The sequence below is a fragment of the Balaenoptera ricei genome, chromosome 12, assembly GCF_028023285.1.
Source record: "Balaenoptera ricei isolate mBalRic1 chromosome 12, mBalRic1.hap2, whole genome shotgun sequence".
Taxonomy (NCBI): Eukaryota; Metazoa; Chordata; class Mammalia; order Artiodactyla; family Balaenopteridae; genus Balaenoptera; species Balaenoptera ricei.
In genome coordinates this window covers 76,868,390-76,887,125 of record NC_082650.1, presented here as the reverse complement: position 1 = coordinate 76,887,125, position 18,736 = coordinate 76,868,390, and the positions used below count along the sequence as shown (strand labels likewise).

The window sequence follows — 18,736 nt, the reverse complement described above, 5'->3', positions numbered from 1 at the left end:
CTATAGCCCAGGAGACAGCCATTCAATTAGCTCTGAGAAAACTGCTCCAAGGAAGTAGGGGAGTGGCCCATTTATATACGACTTCTGGTGAGGTCATACATGCAGTCTAGCACACACCTTGGTAAAAGATTACTGCTAATCGCAAAGAATAGATATCTCAAGTTCATGATTTTAGTGCCTTCCTATGTATGGAAAGATGCAACACTCTGGGTTCATAAAATTCTTCCTGAGATATGCATCTAACTATCTAAGGAGGCTGCTTGTTTAAGCACAGAGTGCCTCCTCTGGTTCTCCATCCCGAATTCCTCTCAGGGTGCACTGCTGGTCAGCTACTGCAGTGTGTTACCACATAACCCTAGTAGGATGAGGGGTGAGCGATGCTCGTTGATCTTATTTGTTCACAACTTACTTAAGTGATTTAAGTTTTTAGATATTAAAAAAACGGACTGGAAATTGATATTTTACTATGCTTCTGGTCCTAGGTAACCTCTTACTGTTCAAAATACTCAGTACCATTATCTAGGAATGCTATGGAATAGATTCTGGAATTGTATTCACAAGACACAGGAGGCTAATGTGGAACGATTTTCAAGGGCCAACATTAAGGCTGTACAGCCTGTTTCAATTCTCTCTAGCCCTCCTAACGTGGTTTACTAAATTCACACACACAGAAGCAATTTTCTCTGTACAAATAGGAAGTCGGATAGAAAGTCTCCCATTTCCCTTGTTTTCCCACCCCCTGTGGCCCCAAAGAAATAAACTCTCCCAGGTTTAGACATGTTATTCTCAGGCCTACCCAGTGACTTGATGTTTACATTCAGCTCACTCTGGGCACTAGCTGAGCTGTACTGGCACCCCCCCCCCCTCCAGCCCTGGGAGAATCAATGGAGACCGACTGAGCTTGAGAACTTCACCATGACAAGATTTCAGGTGCCATGACAGATGCAACTTCACCCATGGTAACTGCAGCGTGTGGACAGAAATCTGCCGTGCGTTTGTGTGTGTGTGTGTGTGTGTGTCCCCTCCTTTGGCTCCCACCCCTCCTTCAGAGTCCCTCACAGCCACTCCACCTTGCACTGCCCCCCTCTGCCAACAGAAAGGAGGTGGGTGGGCTTACCTCTCATTGGCTTGGTTCCCATTCAGACCCCAGACAGAGGTGAAGGGGTGTCACTATATTTGACTTAACCTGATTTTACTTAGACAAGGTTAGTAATTCAGAATACCTTTCTAGTTGGGTTTTGTTGAGTGGTAGAGTTATCTTTTGAATCATGAGCACCTTTACCATCTAAACTAAACAAACATTAGTATGGTACAGGTTTCTTTTCCAGAGGGAGAAAAACTATCTTAGAAGGAAATTCTATTTTAGGCACAGGTTGAACTCTGCTTCATCTAATTTATTCCAATCTCCAACAATTAGATCAAAACAAACTGAACTCTTAAGAAATAGTCACACAGTGGTATTCATCAGCAGTGTCCATTTGCGAAAACAAGATTATACTAAAGCCAGGCCACGTGCCAGGAAAAGACTCAGATTTTGTAATGACTGTGTCATTGGCGATACACCACTATAGGCGACCACCAAATGTTGTTCTCAGGATACATCCTCAATAGCAGTGGTTCTCAACTGGGGTCAATTTCAGCCACCAGGGCAATGTCTACAGACATTTGTGGTTGTCACAACTGGGGGAGGGAGCAACTGGCATCTGGTGGATAGAGGCCAGGGATGCTGCTAGACGTTCTCCAATGTATTGAAGGGTACCAGGATATGTCACCCCAAAATATGCCACTTTGGCATAAGGATTATTTTGAGCTAAAGACAACTGAGAACGAGCAGAGGCAAGAAAAGCTTTTTAACCTCCCCTTAACTGCCTAAAAATAAAGTCTAAATTTCCCCATTTGTAAAGGAAATTTACATTTATAAAGGAAATTCCCATTTGTAAAGATGTCTCTGTATCAGGAAAAGATCTACACCTGGAGACAACTCTTATAATCGGAGAAACTATTACCAACAAAACAAGACAACCCTTATTTACCACGTATTTCCTCCCCTCACGTTCCTAGAACTTGCCTCCCCCTGCCCAGAAGCCGCAAACTCCCTTTTCTTTGTTTATTCTAAGATGGTATATAAATTTCGATCATCTGGCCACTTCCTAAAGTCTCATGTCTTTGTGAAACTTCTGTGCAGATGCATGTAATTAAGCTGGTTTTATTTTTCTGTCGTTAATCTGTCTTTTGTCAGCTTGATCTGCAAGCCCCAGCCACTGAACCTAGGAGGGTTTTTAGGAAGAAAGGTTTTTCCTCCCCACAGCACAGGACAGTCTCCAAAACAAAGACTTATCGGGGCCCAAATGTAAATAGTGCCGAGGTTGAAAACACTGCTCTATACTGACAGACAGAAATCTAAAGCACCAAAAGTCAGCAAGGTGTTTGGGAGTTTAGTAGCTTCAGTGATGTCAAACCAACTCCCCTTTATGGCTGTGAGTCTTGGACATAATACTAAGAACTTTAATGTTTCAAACTGTGCTTAATAAAATGACCCTGCAGGATCAGACAGAGAGGGGTTTTCTTCCTCTGTCCATTCACCAGCCACAGAATTAGGAGCATGACACACCACTGCTCTGCTGGTAGGACCTGTGTTTTGGTTAAAACTACACAGAAGAAGAAATCATGAAAGGTTCACTAAATCACAACGCCAGTGACCCCTATGTTAAGGGTGTTAGGAAATCAGGGGACAGAAAACTTTTTGAGTAAAGAGGTATTAGGTGGTCCGTAGGGTAGGATTAATGCCAATATGAAACAAAGGAGGACCCTCCTGGGTACAATTCCTTTCCATGTCTCCCATTTCTTGTTTGTAGGAAATAGGCTTCATTCAGCCTCCTAGACCTTCCCTGAGTTCCAAAGGGCAGATTCAAACAGTTGCTAATCCAAGAAGGGAAGGAATGCAGACACTAAGGATGAGTCAAGAAACAATAGTGCAGTGATGAAATCAGGGTCCTGGTTCCTTCTCAAGGGATATACATAACAATATCTTCTGCAGGAGCTAAGACCCCCCCCCCCATCCAAGTGGAGGATGGTAACTTCAGGTTGAGCACAAGATCCTTGGAGCACCGCCCTGTTACCTCACCAACAGCCAATCGGAAGAAAATCTGCACACTCTAGAAGAAAATGAAGACTCTGACCCCCTCCCCAAATGATTCTCCCTTTAAAAACTTTCATGGTTGAGCAGAATCTTTGAGTTTGTTTTTGGACACAAGTCCGCCATCTCCCCAGGTTGCTGGCCTCCTGAATAAAGCAGGCTTTCCGTTCCAAACAACACTCATCTCTGGAGTAGTGGCTTTCAAGCAGCGAGCAGCCGAACCTGAGTTTGGTAACAAACAGGCTTGATGAGAAGCAGATATAGCTGCAAATCCAGAGAGTGTCCTCCCTTGAGGAGTGGGCAGGGAGGATCTGCTTGGCTCCGGCCCCAGAGTTGCTCCTACTGTGTGATTACCAGCAGGTCTGAAACCTTCTCTGTAAAATTAGGAACGGGGCCTATGCCTTGAAGGACACCCTCCAGCTCTGTCATTCTCATTCAGTGGTTTCCTCACCACCTGCTCTGGCACACAAGGACTCAGACAACTCTGTAACAGGATGCCAGTGAGGTATATTTATTCATCTGAAGCAGTATTTGGTAAAGGAAATAAAGAACAAAAGGAACACATACAGGTTTGCATAAATGGGAAACCCTTTAATTGGATAATCATGCATTCAACATTTATTTACTGAGCATCTCCTCTGAATAAGGTATACAAAATTCCATATTTTATTTAAAAAAAATGCTTTTATACGAGCCTGCGAAGTTCTCTGAAAGTTTATGTCCTAAGATTTGCAGCAGCTAACATTCAACTCCACCAGCGAAGCCCCTTGCTGCATTCCGCACAGGACAGATGGGTCTCCACCAGCTCTCTCTCTCCAGGTGGTGCTGACGCAGCACATATTTGAACACTCCTCTCGGTGGGAAATAGAGACGTAAATTCTATACTTATCTCTCAACCTGCTACTATGACTTTCTTCACAGCCTTGGTTTTTCAAAGATTTCAAGTTAACTCTTCTCTCAGAGAATTTATGCAAGCAAGTAAACTCAAAACTGCAATGCCCTGTTCTCATTCTGTAGCTGGGTTCTTGTCTCTGTAATTGCTGCCCACTGGGCCGACTGCTGGCTGCCGGTGCACCCCGTGCTGTGGAGAGGAATGTGTCCGCTCCCGCAGTTACATCTTCAAAAAGGCCACCTGGAAGAGGAAGAAAAACCCACAGTGCTTTCCTTATATAACGTGATGAAATGGCTGAGTGCACATCAAACCTGAATCAGGTAAGTCTGCTCGGTAAGAATGCTCACTGGTCTACAAAGAAAAATGACTCTTTAGTCGGGCCAGACGTTGCCATTTCACAGCAGGAGCCAATTAGTCCTTTTTTAATGAACCATACAGTAGTTAAAACAATTCACATGCACTTTAAAAGAAAAAAAAAAAGTTTAAATTGACACTAAAGTTGTATTGCCGTGAAGTAATCCAGTTCTCTTTCCCATTGGTTCAAATGGCTGCTTTGGATCTTCCATGAGCATTATTCCAAATCCCGAAGACTCCTGGGCAATTCCAGTTTCTCATTACGATTGGTAATTACACCAGTCTCTCTTCGGGTCATGCCAGTGCTTTCAATTGCATCATATTTATTGGGCTTGCCAGCGGCAATTTATCTTAAAACTCGGTTGTTTTAAAACATTTTAATTCATACAGGCTTAGGTACAAAATATTTTCAGACTATTTAATAAGGTCCAGATCAAATGCATCGAATTTCTCAATAGTTTTAGCTAAAGGAGAAACAAACATCATAAAGTCAATCATAAACACTTAGAAAATTCTAGTTCAGGGTTCAGGGGTGATAATAAATTGGGAAGGCACCAGCATCAGGAAGAGGGTGGGATGTAGGTTAGAGATAAAGATGGAGAAACACGGGGCAGTTAGAAAGCTCATCCCAGGCCTTTATCGGGGGGAAAGAGAGAGAAGCAGAAGGAAAACATTCTACTCTGGGACATTTGGTACTTAAGTCCCCAAACGCAGTTGAAGGAGGTATGTACTTAATGATCCCTGTTAAGGGGATAGAAAAAGTGAAGAGTCGTGCAGGGCAAAAGCCATCTGCTTTATGTTGAGTAATTCAGAAGGATGTTACTCTTCATACCGTGCTGGTGAGAAAGGCCCCTGCTGAGTTTCCATATCAACTTCCCGCTGAGTTTTTACATCAAGTTCTGCAATGAGAACAAAGTTGAAGGAGCAGGCAAAGAAGAGAGGTTAAGATTCCTAAACAAAATATAAACATGGAATGCGGAGGGGACAAGATAGGAGAGTAGAAGGATGTGAGCTCACCCCTTCTTACGGACAATTGATGCAAACCTCAAGGGCTCACTGTGAAGAGTAAATGAGATAATGCTTATGAAAATACTTGTGTTTCTCTCCCTGGCCTCTCAGATGATAGACATTAGGAGCCCATGAATATTCTGACGAGAAGGGGCTGTTGAAGACAGACCAGCTGGGCCCTTTAGGGAATGATCACAGAATCCCAGGGAAGGGGACTTAGGGGTCGCTGAGGCTGACTTCTGGCTCACGGTGGTTAGTGGCCCTGTCGGGACATTCTGCTTCTTCAAGAACAGTTTACAGGGAGATTCCCAAGATGCCAATACCACTGCTGATACTCAGAGACACAAGGACGATGGATAAAAACCAGTTATCTCTTTGTTAATTCTGAAAACTGCTGTGTCATGGAGTATTCCAACCAAGAACTACTTAGAATAACTGATGCTGATAAATGTCATCATAAAAATGGTTAAGAACTTTGGCTCTGGAACCATACAGACCAGTGGCTCTCTACTTGGGACAATTTCACCCACCAGGGGACATTTGGTAGTGTCTGGAGATTTTTTTTTTTTTTTTTTGTCACGGCATGTGGGATCTTAGTTCCCAGACCAGGGATCGAACCCAAGCCCCCTGAAGTGGAAGCCCGGAGTCCCAACCACTGGACCGCCAGGGGAGTCCCTGGAGATATTTTTGGTTGGCACAACTTGGGGGATGCTAATGGCATCTAGTGGGTAGAGAGGTAGGGATTGCTGCTAAACATCCAACTATGTGCAGGACAGCTCCCCATAAGAAAGAACTAGCAGCCTCAAAACGTTAACAGTGCCAGCGCTGAAAAATGCTGAAATTTAGAATTAGATCTTTCTGTGACCTTCGACAAGCTTGTTAACCTCTCTCAGCCTTTCCTTGTCTGCAAAATGGGAATTATAACAGGACCTGCCTGAAACCTGTAAAACACTTTCCTATTTTGACTCTTTTCATCCTCAGCACAGTCTGGTGATTTAGGTAAAGCAGGCATTTGAAACTTTGTTTTACAAATGAAGAAAAAGAAGCTCAGAAAAACTAAGTGACTTGCTCAGGATACAAAGCTAGTAAGTGGCAATGATGGGTTTAGGAAGAAATTTTGATTTCTAATCCATGCTTTTTCCCCTGGTAAGTTTACAGATAGATGATCAAGATAAAACTGCACAGGTTGGGGGACTTTTAATCCTCATTATTGTCTCAAATATGAAAGATGTATTTTCTTTTGCATGCCTGTGAATATGGACACAAGATGGAGAAAACCACAAGAGGCTGAGCTCATTAAAACAAATAATGCAAAATGGAGTCCCCATCAAAAAAGAAAAAAATTTTAATTTGACCTAATATGTCTTTTTTTTTCATCGTTCGTTTTTATAGTGCCGCCTGCCAAGGACACTATGTGTTTTGCAGGACTTAATAACAAGAAACTGCAATCATCCTTGGGAACAGGTACCGTACAATGCATTTTAGCTTCTTTTTATTTAAAACACTGTGAGTTAACATATTTCAAATGTTGATTTTGTGTTCCCTAGCTTTTATCCATGACAGGAAAAATTGCTTTCCCTAACTGTCATTTATTTTAAGAGAGGATAATTTTATTTTGTTCTACTACACTGAGAAAAGTCTCTGTATTTCATCTTTTTAGTTTTATTCCCCAAAGTAAAAAGTTTTAAAGCTTTGCAGAGTCTATGAGTACAGCTACAGCTTCAGGTTCCGTTGTTACATTCCTGGAATATATAGTTACAAAAGTATAAATAACTATTAGGAACTAGGGAAGACAGGACTCTTTGGAGTTGGCTGTAACATTTGACTCTCCCTGTTCTCTCCTCCTGAATTTGGACACTTGGGAAAGGAAAAGGGGAGAGAGAGTGAAAATGTCTAAAAATAATGTCTCTGCTTTGAGTCACCATCTAAAAACAATCTTCTTAAACTACCATAAACAGGGCCAGGCTGCTGTAATAGCTGACCAAATGTTCAGTTTATAATGCTTCTGTACAATTGCGTAAATATGTTAAACACTTTTGAATGTTCTTGTTATCTTAGTTAACAAAATTATACTATGAAATTCTATTTCTCAACATAGAGCTGGAATTTCAATCAATAAAAAGACATGCTGTCAAGGCAGACTGCACAAGATAAAATTAACATTAAAAAAAAATCCTACATAAATGCTTTGAGGTGCACTAAACAAGACAGATGAAACTGTAAAATACTGGAAACTGTGAGTTTCATAATAATTGTGAGCTTTAGAAAAGTCTCTTTAGAATAAGTAGCATAGCCATACACAAATGTTCCTTTTAAAGGGTACTGTAGACTTAAAAAAATAAATATTTAAAACTATTCCTTAAATATATATTTTTGTCTAGGTACGGCTCCTGTCCAAAGTTATGTCTGAAATAAATGTTATGGCATGGAAAAAAAGTTTATATTACAAAATCCAGTTCCTAGGCTCAAACTTCATTTACAAAATAAAATATACAATATAAATGTAAATATAAAAATAATAAAAGAAAATGACCTTTTCAAGCATATTATTTATTTCGAGTCTTAAATCCTACTGGGGTACAAACCATTTACTAACTCACTAATTCAGCATCGATCAGGCCTGTGTTGATGACACCTGGACTCCACTCTTTGTGCTGAATAAATAGTATAAGATTTTCCTCTCTCTGGGCTGGCAGGCTGTCTTCATTCATTCCATTCATTCAATGATTAAGTACCATCTATGTGCTGTGACTGTCCCGTCACAGACCACAGTGAGAAGGCATTCCCTCGTGGCATTAACACGTGAGTGGGGGAGAAAGTCAAGTCGTGAGATGATTCTAATAGGTTGGAATAAGTCTAAGACGGATGCCTAACGCCTGCTGGCAGAAAAAGGATCATTCCTGGGTTATGAAAGGAAGTGCGATTTCTGAAGCAGTAGCCTGAACAAGGTAGTTATTACTCTAATTATGAATAGTGTGTTGGCGAGGAGAGACGATAAAACCTGGCATGGCACTGAGTGGGATATACTTTGTTCCCACCAAAAGATGCTGGCTTCGCTAAATGAACTCCTAGCAAAGAGGAAGGATGGAACAAAGGACCAAAGATGTGAGAAGCAATACAATGAGGAAGAAGGTCTTATCCCACCAAAAGCACAACGAGTGTGTGGACAGAAATACCAGACCAAGGAAACATCAGCGCGGCCTTCCAACTCAAATTCTGTAAAAGCCTTTAAAAGTGGGGAAAAAAGCAAATAGGATCAGTGTCTTTAAAGGGATTTAAACCCTTACCTTGTAGTTTATTTAGGCCATGGATGCACTAGGATAATTTACAGGTCAATCAAAAGCTTGTGATTTTCATCTACTGGGAACCAGTGAAGCAAAGCACAAGCTGTGTTTTCTAGCGGAGGGCAGCGTGTGAAGTACCAGAAGACAGAGATGTGAGTGGGGTAAAGACGACTGATACCTCTTCCTCTCCAGATGGGGCTGGACACATGGACAGTTCCTGGGTCCTGAGCCTATTCTTCAACAAAGCAAGCTGACTGCAGATGGAAAAGTATGTATCCTACTGTACTTTTAATGGCCTTCAAAAATAATTAAGAACTGAACAGGAAAAGCACGGATGAAGTTCCTCCATCAAGACTCTCTTTGACAGTTTTTTTTGGAATTGGAAAGCCTCTTCTTGTTTTGTACCAATAGATCTTTCTTTTCTTCTCAATCTACTGGGTGCTCTGCTACCAGATTAATTTTCCTAATGTACCACCTTCATCATGTCATTCTCCTGCTTAAAATCTCAGGAAATAAATTTCATAGGCAATGGGAAGGAGGAGTGGCAAAGGATAGCTAATAGAATTAGAGGAACGACTCAAACACAGTTCTTCTAACTCCTAATCCAGTGCCTTCATTTCTGGCCACTGCAAAGTGAAGACGCTGGTCTAGGGTATCCAAAAGTCCTTTAAAACAAACATTTTTTTTTCTAGATGACAACAAGATTGTCAAAACGAGGGAGAAAGAAACAAATTATGTCTAGACCAGTATCTTGATATTGATATAGATCGGGTCCAACATCTACAAAAGGAGGACTGAGTCCTTTTTGTTAGCTATCTAGAGACTGAAGGGGCCAAATCTCTCAAACTGACCCACTGTGTAAAGCTAGTCTAGTCAGAGTTGAGAGAATGATTTTTTTGGGGGGGTGGGGTGGGAGGGGAGAGTCTCTGATATGCCCTGATATAGTTTTCTTTTCTAAATCTACTTAACATGGGCATCTTTAGCAAACTTATTTGGTTCAGGTAAAGAAAATTGTCACAAATTTGACTTCAGAATAAGCTGGTAAAGAAGAAATCTCCCACACATTGCTTGGAGTATGCCTATAAAACAGGATAGACGTTCTAGAAAACAGTTTGGCAGTCTTTAAAAACTAAACATGTACATAATTACTGTATGACCCAGCAACTGCAGTCTTGGACCTTTATCCCAGAGAAACGAAAACTTTATGTTCACACAAACAGCTGTACAGGAATGTTCATGGCAGCATCCTTTCAAGAGCCAAAACCTGGACTCAGCCCAGATGAATGCTTAAGGCTGGGTACATCCATACTGCGGATGCCTATTCAACACTAACAAGCAGCGAATTGCTGATACATGCAACAACTTGGAAGATTCACCAGGGAGTTATGCCGGGCTCCAAAGGTTACGTACTGTAAAGTTCCATTTATACAACATTTTTGAAATGACAAAATTTCACAAACAGAGGACAAGGTAGTGGTTCCACAGGGGTTGGGGATGGTGAGGAGAGGAGGGAGGGTGTGATTATAAAATGGCAACAGGAGGGATCCTGGTGCCAACGGAACTGTTCAGTGCCTTGACTGTGGTGGATGCACAAACAGACCCACGTATACAATTACACAGAACGTCACACACTTGCACACACACACGCAAAGGAGTACAAATACAACCAGGGAAATCTGAGTAAGATGGGAGGACTGTACCATGTCAATACCCCAAGTACCATAGTTCTGTAAAATGTTACCATTGGGGGAAACTGGGCAACGTGTGCAAGTGATCTTTCATACTCTTTCTTACAGCTACGAGTGACTCTATAATTCCTTCACTAAAAATTTCGACTAAAATGATGCCACAATACTTTGCAAATGACCTTGTCTAGCTTACTCCAATCCAGTTACCTAGAGTGTCGTTCTGAGATGCATTATTCAAAGTCTTGTTCACACTGATGTTATGCTTAATATATCATTGTGATCCCATTTTCCTCAGTGGAATGACCTGAGTAAGCTGGTAAGTTAATTTTGGAATGAGTCCTGAAGCAGACGGCTACAGTGAGACACAACACCGTTATATTTTAACACGGGTTGGGCTGACAGTCTGGCATTAAATGCTTAGGTTACACATAACAGCACCTGAAATCTTAGGTTGTATATGAAGTACTTATTCTAAATAGTCCACTAAGCACTATTTTTTGCTTTTTTATTGCCATGGAGTAAATAATGAGAAAAAATTCTGGCATTTTTAAAACCCAGAATTGCTGTAACGAATTTCCCAGACACATAAGAGGCACTGGACAAATATTTTTTTCAGACTGAATACATTAGATTAAAACTCTAATTTTAATCTTAAAATTAACAGTATCTTACAAAAGATTTGGAGAAAGAGGAAAACAGAGTTAGAGCGTTTGTTTGTTTCTTGTAATTTGGTTAACTGTGAATTCACGTCCTTTTTTTTTAACCTACCAACAGGGGGCTTAATTTTTTTAATAGTTTGTATAAGCCCTTTAGTAAATGTTAATATGTTTTTTATGCAGTGAAGAAATTAAGTGCATTATTTTTTCCTGTTTCCCCAAATACTCTAACATTATTATTATGTGGGTCTATTTCCATATGGTTTTAAGATGCATTTTTCTCATACTGACTATCACATGTGCATATTTTTTATATCATAAACATTTTTAGGTGCTGCTCAGTAAGTCTTTATTCTTATTTTAATAGCTGCAAAACAGTCCATCATAACAATCTATTACAAATTTAAGTTGTTCCCAGGTTTGTTAATATCAAAAGTAATAATGAAGTAGTTACTATCATGTTTATAATTTTTTTCAATTTTTAGAATATTCCCTTAGGATAGAGTTCCAGAAATGGGACTATTAGATTGAAATGTATGAGTATTAATCTAATTTGATACATATTTTTTCCAATGAGCTATACCAATTGGTAATGCCACCAGCATCCTATCTTTTTAAAAAAATTAGTACTAATTTAATAAAAGGAAATGACATCTCAATGCTTTTTGAATTTATTTAATTGCTATGAGTTTAAACATTCTCCCAAACGTTTGTTTAATAACATTCTCCCAAACGTTTGTTTAATAAACATTCTCCCAAACGTTTGTTTCTTGTAATTTGGTTAATCGTGAATTCACATCCTTTTTTTTTAACCTACCAACAGGGGGCTTATTTTTTTTAATAGTTTGTATAAGCCCTTCAGTAAATGTTAATATGTTTTCTATGCAGTGAAGAAATTAAGTGCCAGGCAGCATCTCATTAAATCTTTATAAAATCCACTTGAATTAAATATCTAATTTAATTGTCTCTGGATTATAAATGGGGAACTGAGGTTCAAAGAAGCTGAGTAACTTCTGCTCACTGCTATAAGCTAGTAACAAGGCTGGGTGTGCAATCGGGTCTTTGTTTCTGAGCCTAGTATTCATTCTGTCATCAAAGCTCCCTTCCATCTAATTATGGTGAGAGATAATTGCAAGTAACTTTAGTTGAAGAAAGAATCCATAATATTCCAATTTTAAATCAGATTTAGTAGCAGTTGAAATGATGCAGTCGCTCTCATTTGTTAAGCAGAAAGCAGATTACTTCTTTACGGTTAGATGTAAGGAGGAGAAAGAAAAAGACAGAAGAGCAAATTAAAGCCCTTCTTGTAAAGAGAAAATAATTCCTTGATTAGAAGAGAAAGTTTCCGGCAAGTGAGGAGAGCCTGCAGGATAAATGAGAAATCAGCCTGAAACCTCAGAGAGGAATTTCTGTCTGTAAGTTTAGCAAGCAGGATAAGTTACATTGGCATAGTTTAGTCAGTTCAGTAGAAAAGATTATAACTTGGAATAATCAAACAGCAGTTAAGACCTAGTGAGAAATGGATCAAATTGGAACCAGATGCTTATTTTCTTTAGCCACTTACTCCTTAGACATTACTTTGAAAATATAATGTTAAAGATACACGAATCTTTAAAAAGGAAAGCATGCTAATATATCCATTTTAAAATAAATACCATTTATTTCCTTAGCCTGTTACTTGGAGTTGCTGGAAATAAACAGGGCTCATAAAACTGTAATTTATTTATTTTAAAGGAGGAGCATGAGGATATTATAACTACAAAATGAAACAATAGTATATGCGTGAGGAAGGGAGCACACTGAAGAGGACAAAGCTTTGTGATTTTTTTTTTTTTCCTTTTTGCTTTAAGCCACGTGGAAAGTAAAGAGGGGTTCTTGTATATAGAACTGTTGGTGGAGCGTCTCCAAGTCAAGAACAGCTCAGTGTATGGGAACAGAAAAGGGCACCTACTCATCAAGGGCTCCCAGGGTTCAAAGTGGTAAGTTTTACACCTGCCATTCTAAGCTCCACGAGAAGCCAGAGGAAATCAGGTGGACACGAGCAAAGTGCAGACTGGTGAAGTCTAACTGATGTGGAAAGACTGGAAAGCTGGAGACAGAGTATACGAAGCCGAGAAGTAAAAACAGATTGGTGTGAGAAGGTGGTACTCTGTACAGAGAGCAAAGATTCAGACCAAGGGAAAGATGAGACTGAATCCCTTCCCTGACTCCTCCAAGCTGAGAGCCTCCTCTCCCTCCAGTTCTGCCCACCGGTGGCCGTGGGGACTAGTGACAAAGGACATCAATGGCCTGGCAGGCCCTGGAATGGACAAGACCCTCAAAAACTGAAAGAGACGATTATTATTATTATAACTGTACATTAATGTTTTATGTATTTTAAATATTGCTACAGATGCTGTTCATGAATAAATTCTTCTCTGCTGTTCATGAATAAATTCATGCTTCTTTAATTATTTTTAAAGGAAGAAGCACAATTGGCTGATTGTGTATAAAAAACCTCCAAGGCTTACATAAGGCTTTCTCTCGCTTATACTATCCTATAACAATAGTATCTACCAGGGACAGGGACTGACACCGCACACATTGCCTCTGAAGAAAAAACTGCAAACCTACAATGTTTGCACACGGAAGAAGGTAGATGGCTTAGTGTAAGATATCACCAGCTACTAGAAAAATAACTCCGAGCCCAGAGGCCACTGATAGGATTGTGTAGAGAGGGTGTGTGTAACGGAAAGCACTCCAAGTGGTTCAGACCAGCACATCCTTGGTTAGAGACATAATTCATTCCATAGAAATTCAGTTCTGAACCCAGGATTATTGACTAAGCCATGGGTCTTTAATACATGAAACTATCTGGCTGAATTTACCAATAATTAGGCTTCTCCCCAATATATCCAACTGATGACATTAACTAGAAAGAAGAGTCTGACTAATTATTCATCAAGGCACTCTGTAAAGCAGCGGGAATGAATGGATGGACCTAAACACGACTTATAACCACTCATCATTAGTGTATTACAATGTGGACTGGACTTTTCTGGCTTCTGGGGCATTGAATACTTGGAGATGACCAATGCTCGACTATATTTTGTTGGGAAATACCAGTAACCTTTAAAATCAGCTAACTGCCTTCAAATGCTGGCCTTCGGAGTTCACTATGAGTTCACCATGCCAGCTTTCCACAGAAATGCACGTTCTATGAGATGGCATCACAGATTGACTGAAGAACTTGCATACTTCAGCATACTTCAATCAAGTAACAGCTGGCACAATTTATAGCTGAAAGAGGCTTCCTGGCTTAGGAGAAAGACCGTATGTAATTTCCAGAGGCAACACAGTCAGGTTACCCAACCTCTGTGCCTGAGTTTCTTCATCTGTAAGATGGGGCTTCCCTCTTCCTCTGGTGGGTCAAGGATTGTATGAGATACTGTGATGTCTGCGACTGGACCCAAGGAGGTCCTCTCTTCCCCACACGGATGATGAGGAAAGCTTATTCAGCCAAAAGCCTCCCTCCACCTACCTAAACGGGGTCTGAACATCATGACTCACTGAGCTGCAAAATTAACATCAAATATCTACGGGTGCTTTACAACAAAGTGCGAAATAATTTTTTCAGGATTAGAGAAGTTCTGAGATGAGACACAGAAACAATTTTGATCTGCGGAGAAGAAGGACTGGGAAGCCATGAGAAAATAATGTACTACATTTTGATGGGAAGTGGAGAAAATTTGGAAACTCATATATTGTTTCAGGTGTCTTTAACTCACCTAAATTGCTAAAAGGTGGTGAGCATAAACAAGTATTCCACAGAGTCTGCTGTGTTCTCAGAACTATTCCATTTGGTATTTTTAAAGACAAGGCCTATAAACACTTGAAAAATGTTCTCTATTTTCTACTGGTTTAGGGGTAAAAAAATTTTCTTTGAAAAGAAAAAATATATTTTTTAAAATTCCCCCAAATTTTCTTTGAGGTCATCTTTCTAAAGTATGAGAAATGAATGGAAAAGGAGAGTGGGCCCAGTTGGGGGTCCCTCAGTAAGGGTTTTTGGACAACCAAGATCCCATATGAGATAAGCGTGCATGATCTCACTCCTTTTCTCGAGAACCCTTGGTTCATAACATTAGTGTGATGCAAATGTGGAGAGAAAAATGTTGGGGACTGGTTACATCAATGAGTTACTATCTTTTCATTTTGACAAACTTATGAACAAACCCGTCAAGACAGGGCACCTCTTTGTAATGTATAAAAAATATTGAATCACTGTGTTGTACGCCTGAAACTAATATAATATTGTAAGTCAATTTTACTTCAATTAATAAAAAAAGACAGGGCTCCTCACTCAAGTCCCATCATCCCCAGAGGTCACCTCTCCCTGTTCAAACTTCTGCCGGTTAATCCATGACACCAACAACCTTCAGGGCACTTAGCTGTTTTTTGTTTGTTTTTAACTTATAAAAGATTTCAAATATTAACATATTCTCTAGTCAACAGAATAGTATAATAAATCCACAAATATTACCCAAAAACAATAATTACCAACTCATGGCCATTTTGTTTCTTCCAAAGCCCTGCCACAGAACTCTTTTGAAGCAAATCCCAGACCTATTATTTTGTATATAATTCAGTATGTGTCTCTGAAAGAGAAGGACTGGGATAAAAATAAAACCACAATGCCATGACCACATCTAAAACATTAATAATAATTCCTTAACATAATCAAATATCCATTCAGTGATCAAGTTTCCCCAACTAGCTCATAAAATTTTTAAACAGCTGGTGTTTGTTCAAATCAGAATCGAAACATGTCTAAGTAGTGTTATAATGGATTCATACGTCTTTTAAGTTTCTTTTAAATCATAAGTTCCTCTGCTCTTTTTTCTCCCTTTGATTTTTATGTTTTGAAGAAATCAGATCTTTTGCCTGCCGGGTTTTCCATAGACGGGAATGTGGTGAGTGTTTTTTGTTTGTGTTTTTAGTGTCATTATAAACTCATGGATTTAAAATACATCTGATACACTTTAATCTACTACAGTCATTATTTGTATTAATGCTCACATCATCCCATCTTTGTCAGTGAGAATCTCTTCAACTCAGAGCCTAAGTCCTGAGGACATGATCATAGTAGTTTATATTAGTTTTTTGTTTGTTTGTTGGGTTGGTTGGTTGGTTTGCTTTCTGGTAGGATGGGACTCAGCCTCATCTTATCCCAGACATGGAATCAGCCATTCTCCAGAGGAGCCTAGGTCCTTCAGTGAGGAATGGTATTTGGAGATAAGAACTAGAGCACCTTACTGCTTCCAAAGTTCCTTGGACACGTTACCTCATGTGTACACATATACACCCGCTACCCACCTCTGGGGCCACCATGTTCCCTTTTCAAAATGCACTCAGACCCTATTCAGAAACCAGGTCCTCAACTACTCAGAGATGAACCTTTTTGTCTGGTTACCTAAGGAGGACAGGTTAGAAAAATACCACCTTAGCAACAGAGAGAGAAACTGAAACCAAAGAAAGATCATGAGTCCCTTCCTTTTCCACTGGAACTAAAAGGAAATAGTTAAGATCTGTTATCAGAACTTAGACGGAAAAAGGAATCTTTCTAGATAGAGAACCTAATTTTTTTTTTTTTTTTAACTAGGTAAAGACCTTCCTGTATGAGTAAAAGAAAAATGCTTCCAGAAAAAGGCTGATCAAGAAGGTCCCTTGGGCGTGGAATGATAAAGGTGACTCACTGCCTTGCGTGGACAGGTCCCTGCTGTTAATCTGTTTGTCAAAGCTGTGGAAGAATGAGGGGGGGACGGTCATTCCGTGGAGGCTGAGCGCTGGAAGTCCGTACCAAAGACAATAAAAGTCGTTTTGTAAACTTGTCTGGCTAATTAGGAAGAGTATTTCTGCCCTCACTAAAGGAAAATACCCTATAATCCTCACAGTATGTCTGGAACAGAGAAAAAAATGAAAAAATGGAAGGGCATGCTTCACAGTAATTTTGATAATTTAGAGCAAACTTATTCAGGTGGCAAAATGTTTCCCAGCCCCTGAGGAGCAGCAGAAGGTTCCTGTAAAACCTGAACCTATTATTGGGGGTGGGGTCTGGGGTGGGTGTAATGGGGACTCCTCCAAATCAACCATTAAAAAGTCTTACAACAGGGTTTCCCTGGTGGCGCAGCGGTTGAGAATCTGCCTGCCAATGCAGGGGACACGGGTTCGAGCCCTGGTCTGGGAAGATCCCACATGCCACGGAGCAACTGGGCCCGTGAGCCACAACTACTGAGCCTGCGCGTCTGGAGCCTGTGCTCCGCAACAAGAGAGGCCGCGATAGTGAGAGGCCCGCGCACCGCGATGAAGAGTGGCCCCTGCATGCCGCAACTAGAGAAAGCCCTCGCAGAGAAACGAAGACCCAACACAGCCAAAAATAAATAAATAAATAAATAAATAATAAAAATAAAGGAATTCCTTTAAAAAAAAAAAAAAGTAAAATAAATATCCTTTAAAAAAAAAAAAAGTCTTACAACAGACACTTCACAAAAGAATGTAAATAACCAAAAAGCATCAGGGAGATGCAAATAAAAATCATAATGAGATGCCCACCAGAATAGCTAAAGTAAAAACGACTGGCAACACCACATGATGACGCCGTGGATGGTGATACGGAACAACAGCAATGCTCGTACACAGTTGCTGGGAGTGTAGAATGGCATAACCACTTTGCAGAAGTGTCTGGCAGTTTATTAAAAGTTAAACACACATTTACCCTACAACCCGGCAATTCCATTCCTAGATATTTACTGAGAGAAACGAAAACATGTCCACAAAGAGCCTTTATCAGACTGTTCACAGCAACCTTATCAAAATAGCCCCCAATCAGAAACAACCCAGGTATCCATCAAGAGCAGAATGTATTAACAAATTGTGTTTTTTTCATACAATGGACCACTATTCTGCAATAAAAAGAGAGTGAACCACTGATAAATGCAATAATGTGGGTAAACTGCAAACACATCACGTTAAGTAAAAGGAACTAGACCAAAAAAAAGAGTATACACTGTACGATTTAATTTATACAAAGTCCAAATATAGGCAAAATGAATCTATGATGATAGAAATGAGAGACACTGGTTGCAGGGGAGGGAGGATTAATAAAAAGGCCTGAAGGGAACTTTCTGGAGGAATGGATATGATCTATATCTTCTTTCTGGATGGTAGTTACATGGGTGTATGTACAGCAGTGGTTCTCAACCACGGGTGGTTTTGCTATGCAGGGAACATGTGGCAATGCCTGGAGACACTTTTGATTGTCACCCCCCAGGACGGGGTGCTACTGGCATTTAGTGACTAGAGGTCACGGATTAACAGGGCAGCTTCCTACAAGAAAGAATTACCTACTCCAAAATATCAACCCTGCCAAGGCTGAGAAACCTAGTGTATATACAGTTGTCAAAACTCACCAAACTGAACAACTAAAATCTGAACATCCTATTGAATGTTAATTATTACCAAAAGAAAGAAAGAAAAAAGAACTCAATAACCTCTCTCCTCACCCCAAAATATAGGTGAAGGACAAGATTGGGGGGAAAACGAATTTCACATTTCAATTCTGTGAGTTCAACTGCCCAAAAAACACATTTCAATATCCAAATCACGCTCAGTTAATTTTGATTGAAATTTTAAAATCTTGGGCAAACTTCCAGTTCTGCATGTAAGGAGCTTGGAAGTTGCCA

At 40.0% G+C, this 18,736-nt stretch overlaps 1 protein-coding gene across 3 annotated transcripts in view; it reads right to left on the bottom strand.

Annotated features, from left to right (window-relative positions):
- Positions 1-18,736, bottom strand: part of UBE3D (ubiquitin protein ligase E3D) — a 317,705-nt gene that overhangs the window by 169,149 nt on the left and 129,820 nt on the right. Inside the window, exon 10 of one of the 3 annotated variants that reach the window (XM_059941742.1) lies at positions 3,707-4,268. The exons of 1 other annotated variant lie outside the window; for it this stretch is intronic. In XM_059941742.1, coding sequence (XP_059797725.1) covers positions 4,248-4,268 — 21 coding nt within the window. In that variant the 3' untranslated portion in view covers positions 3,707-4,247. Of the gene's footprint in view, positions 1-3,706; positions 4,269-5,232; positions 5,282-18,736 lie in introns of those variants that run through there. One more of the 3 variants, XM_059941743.1, reaches the window with a different exon arrangement.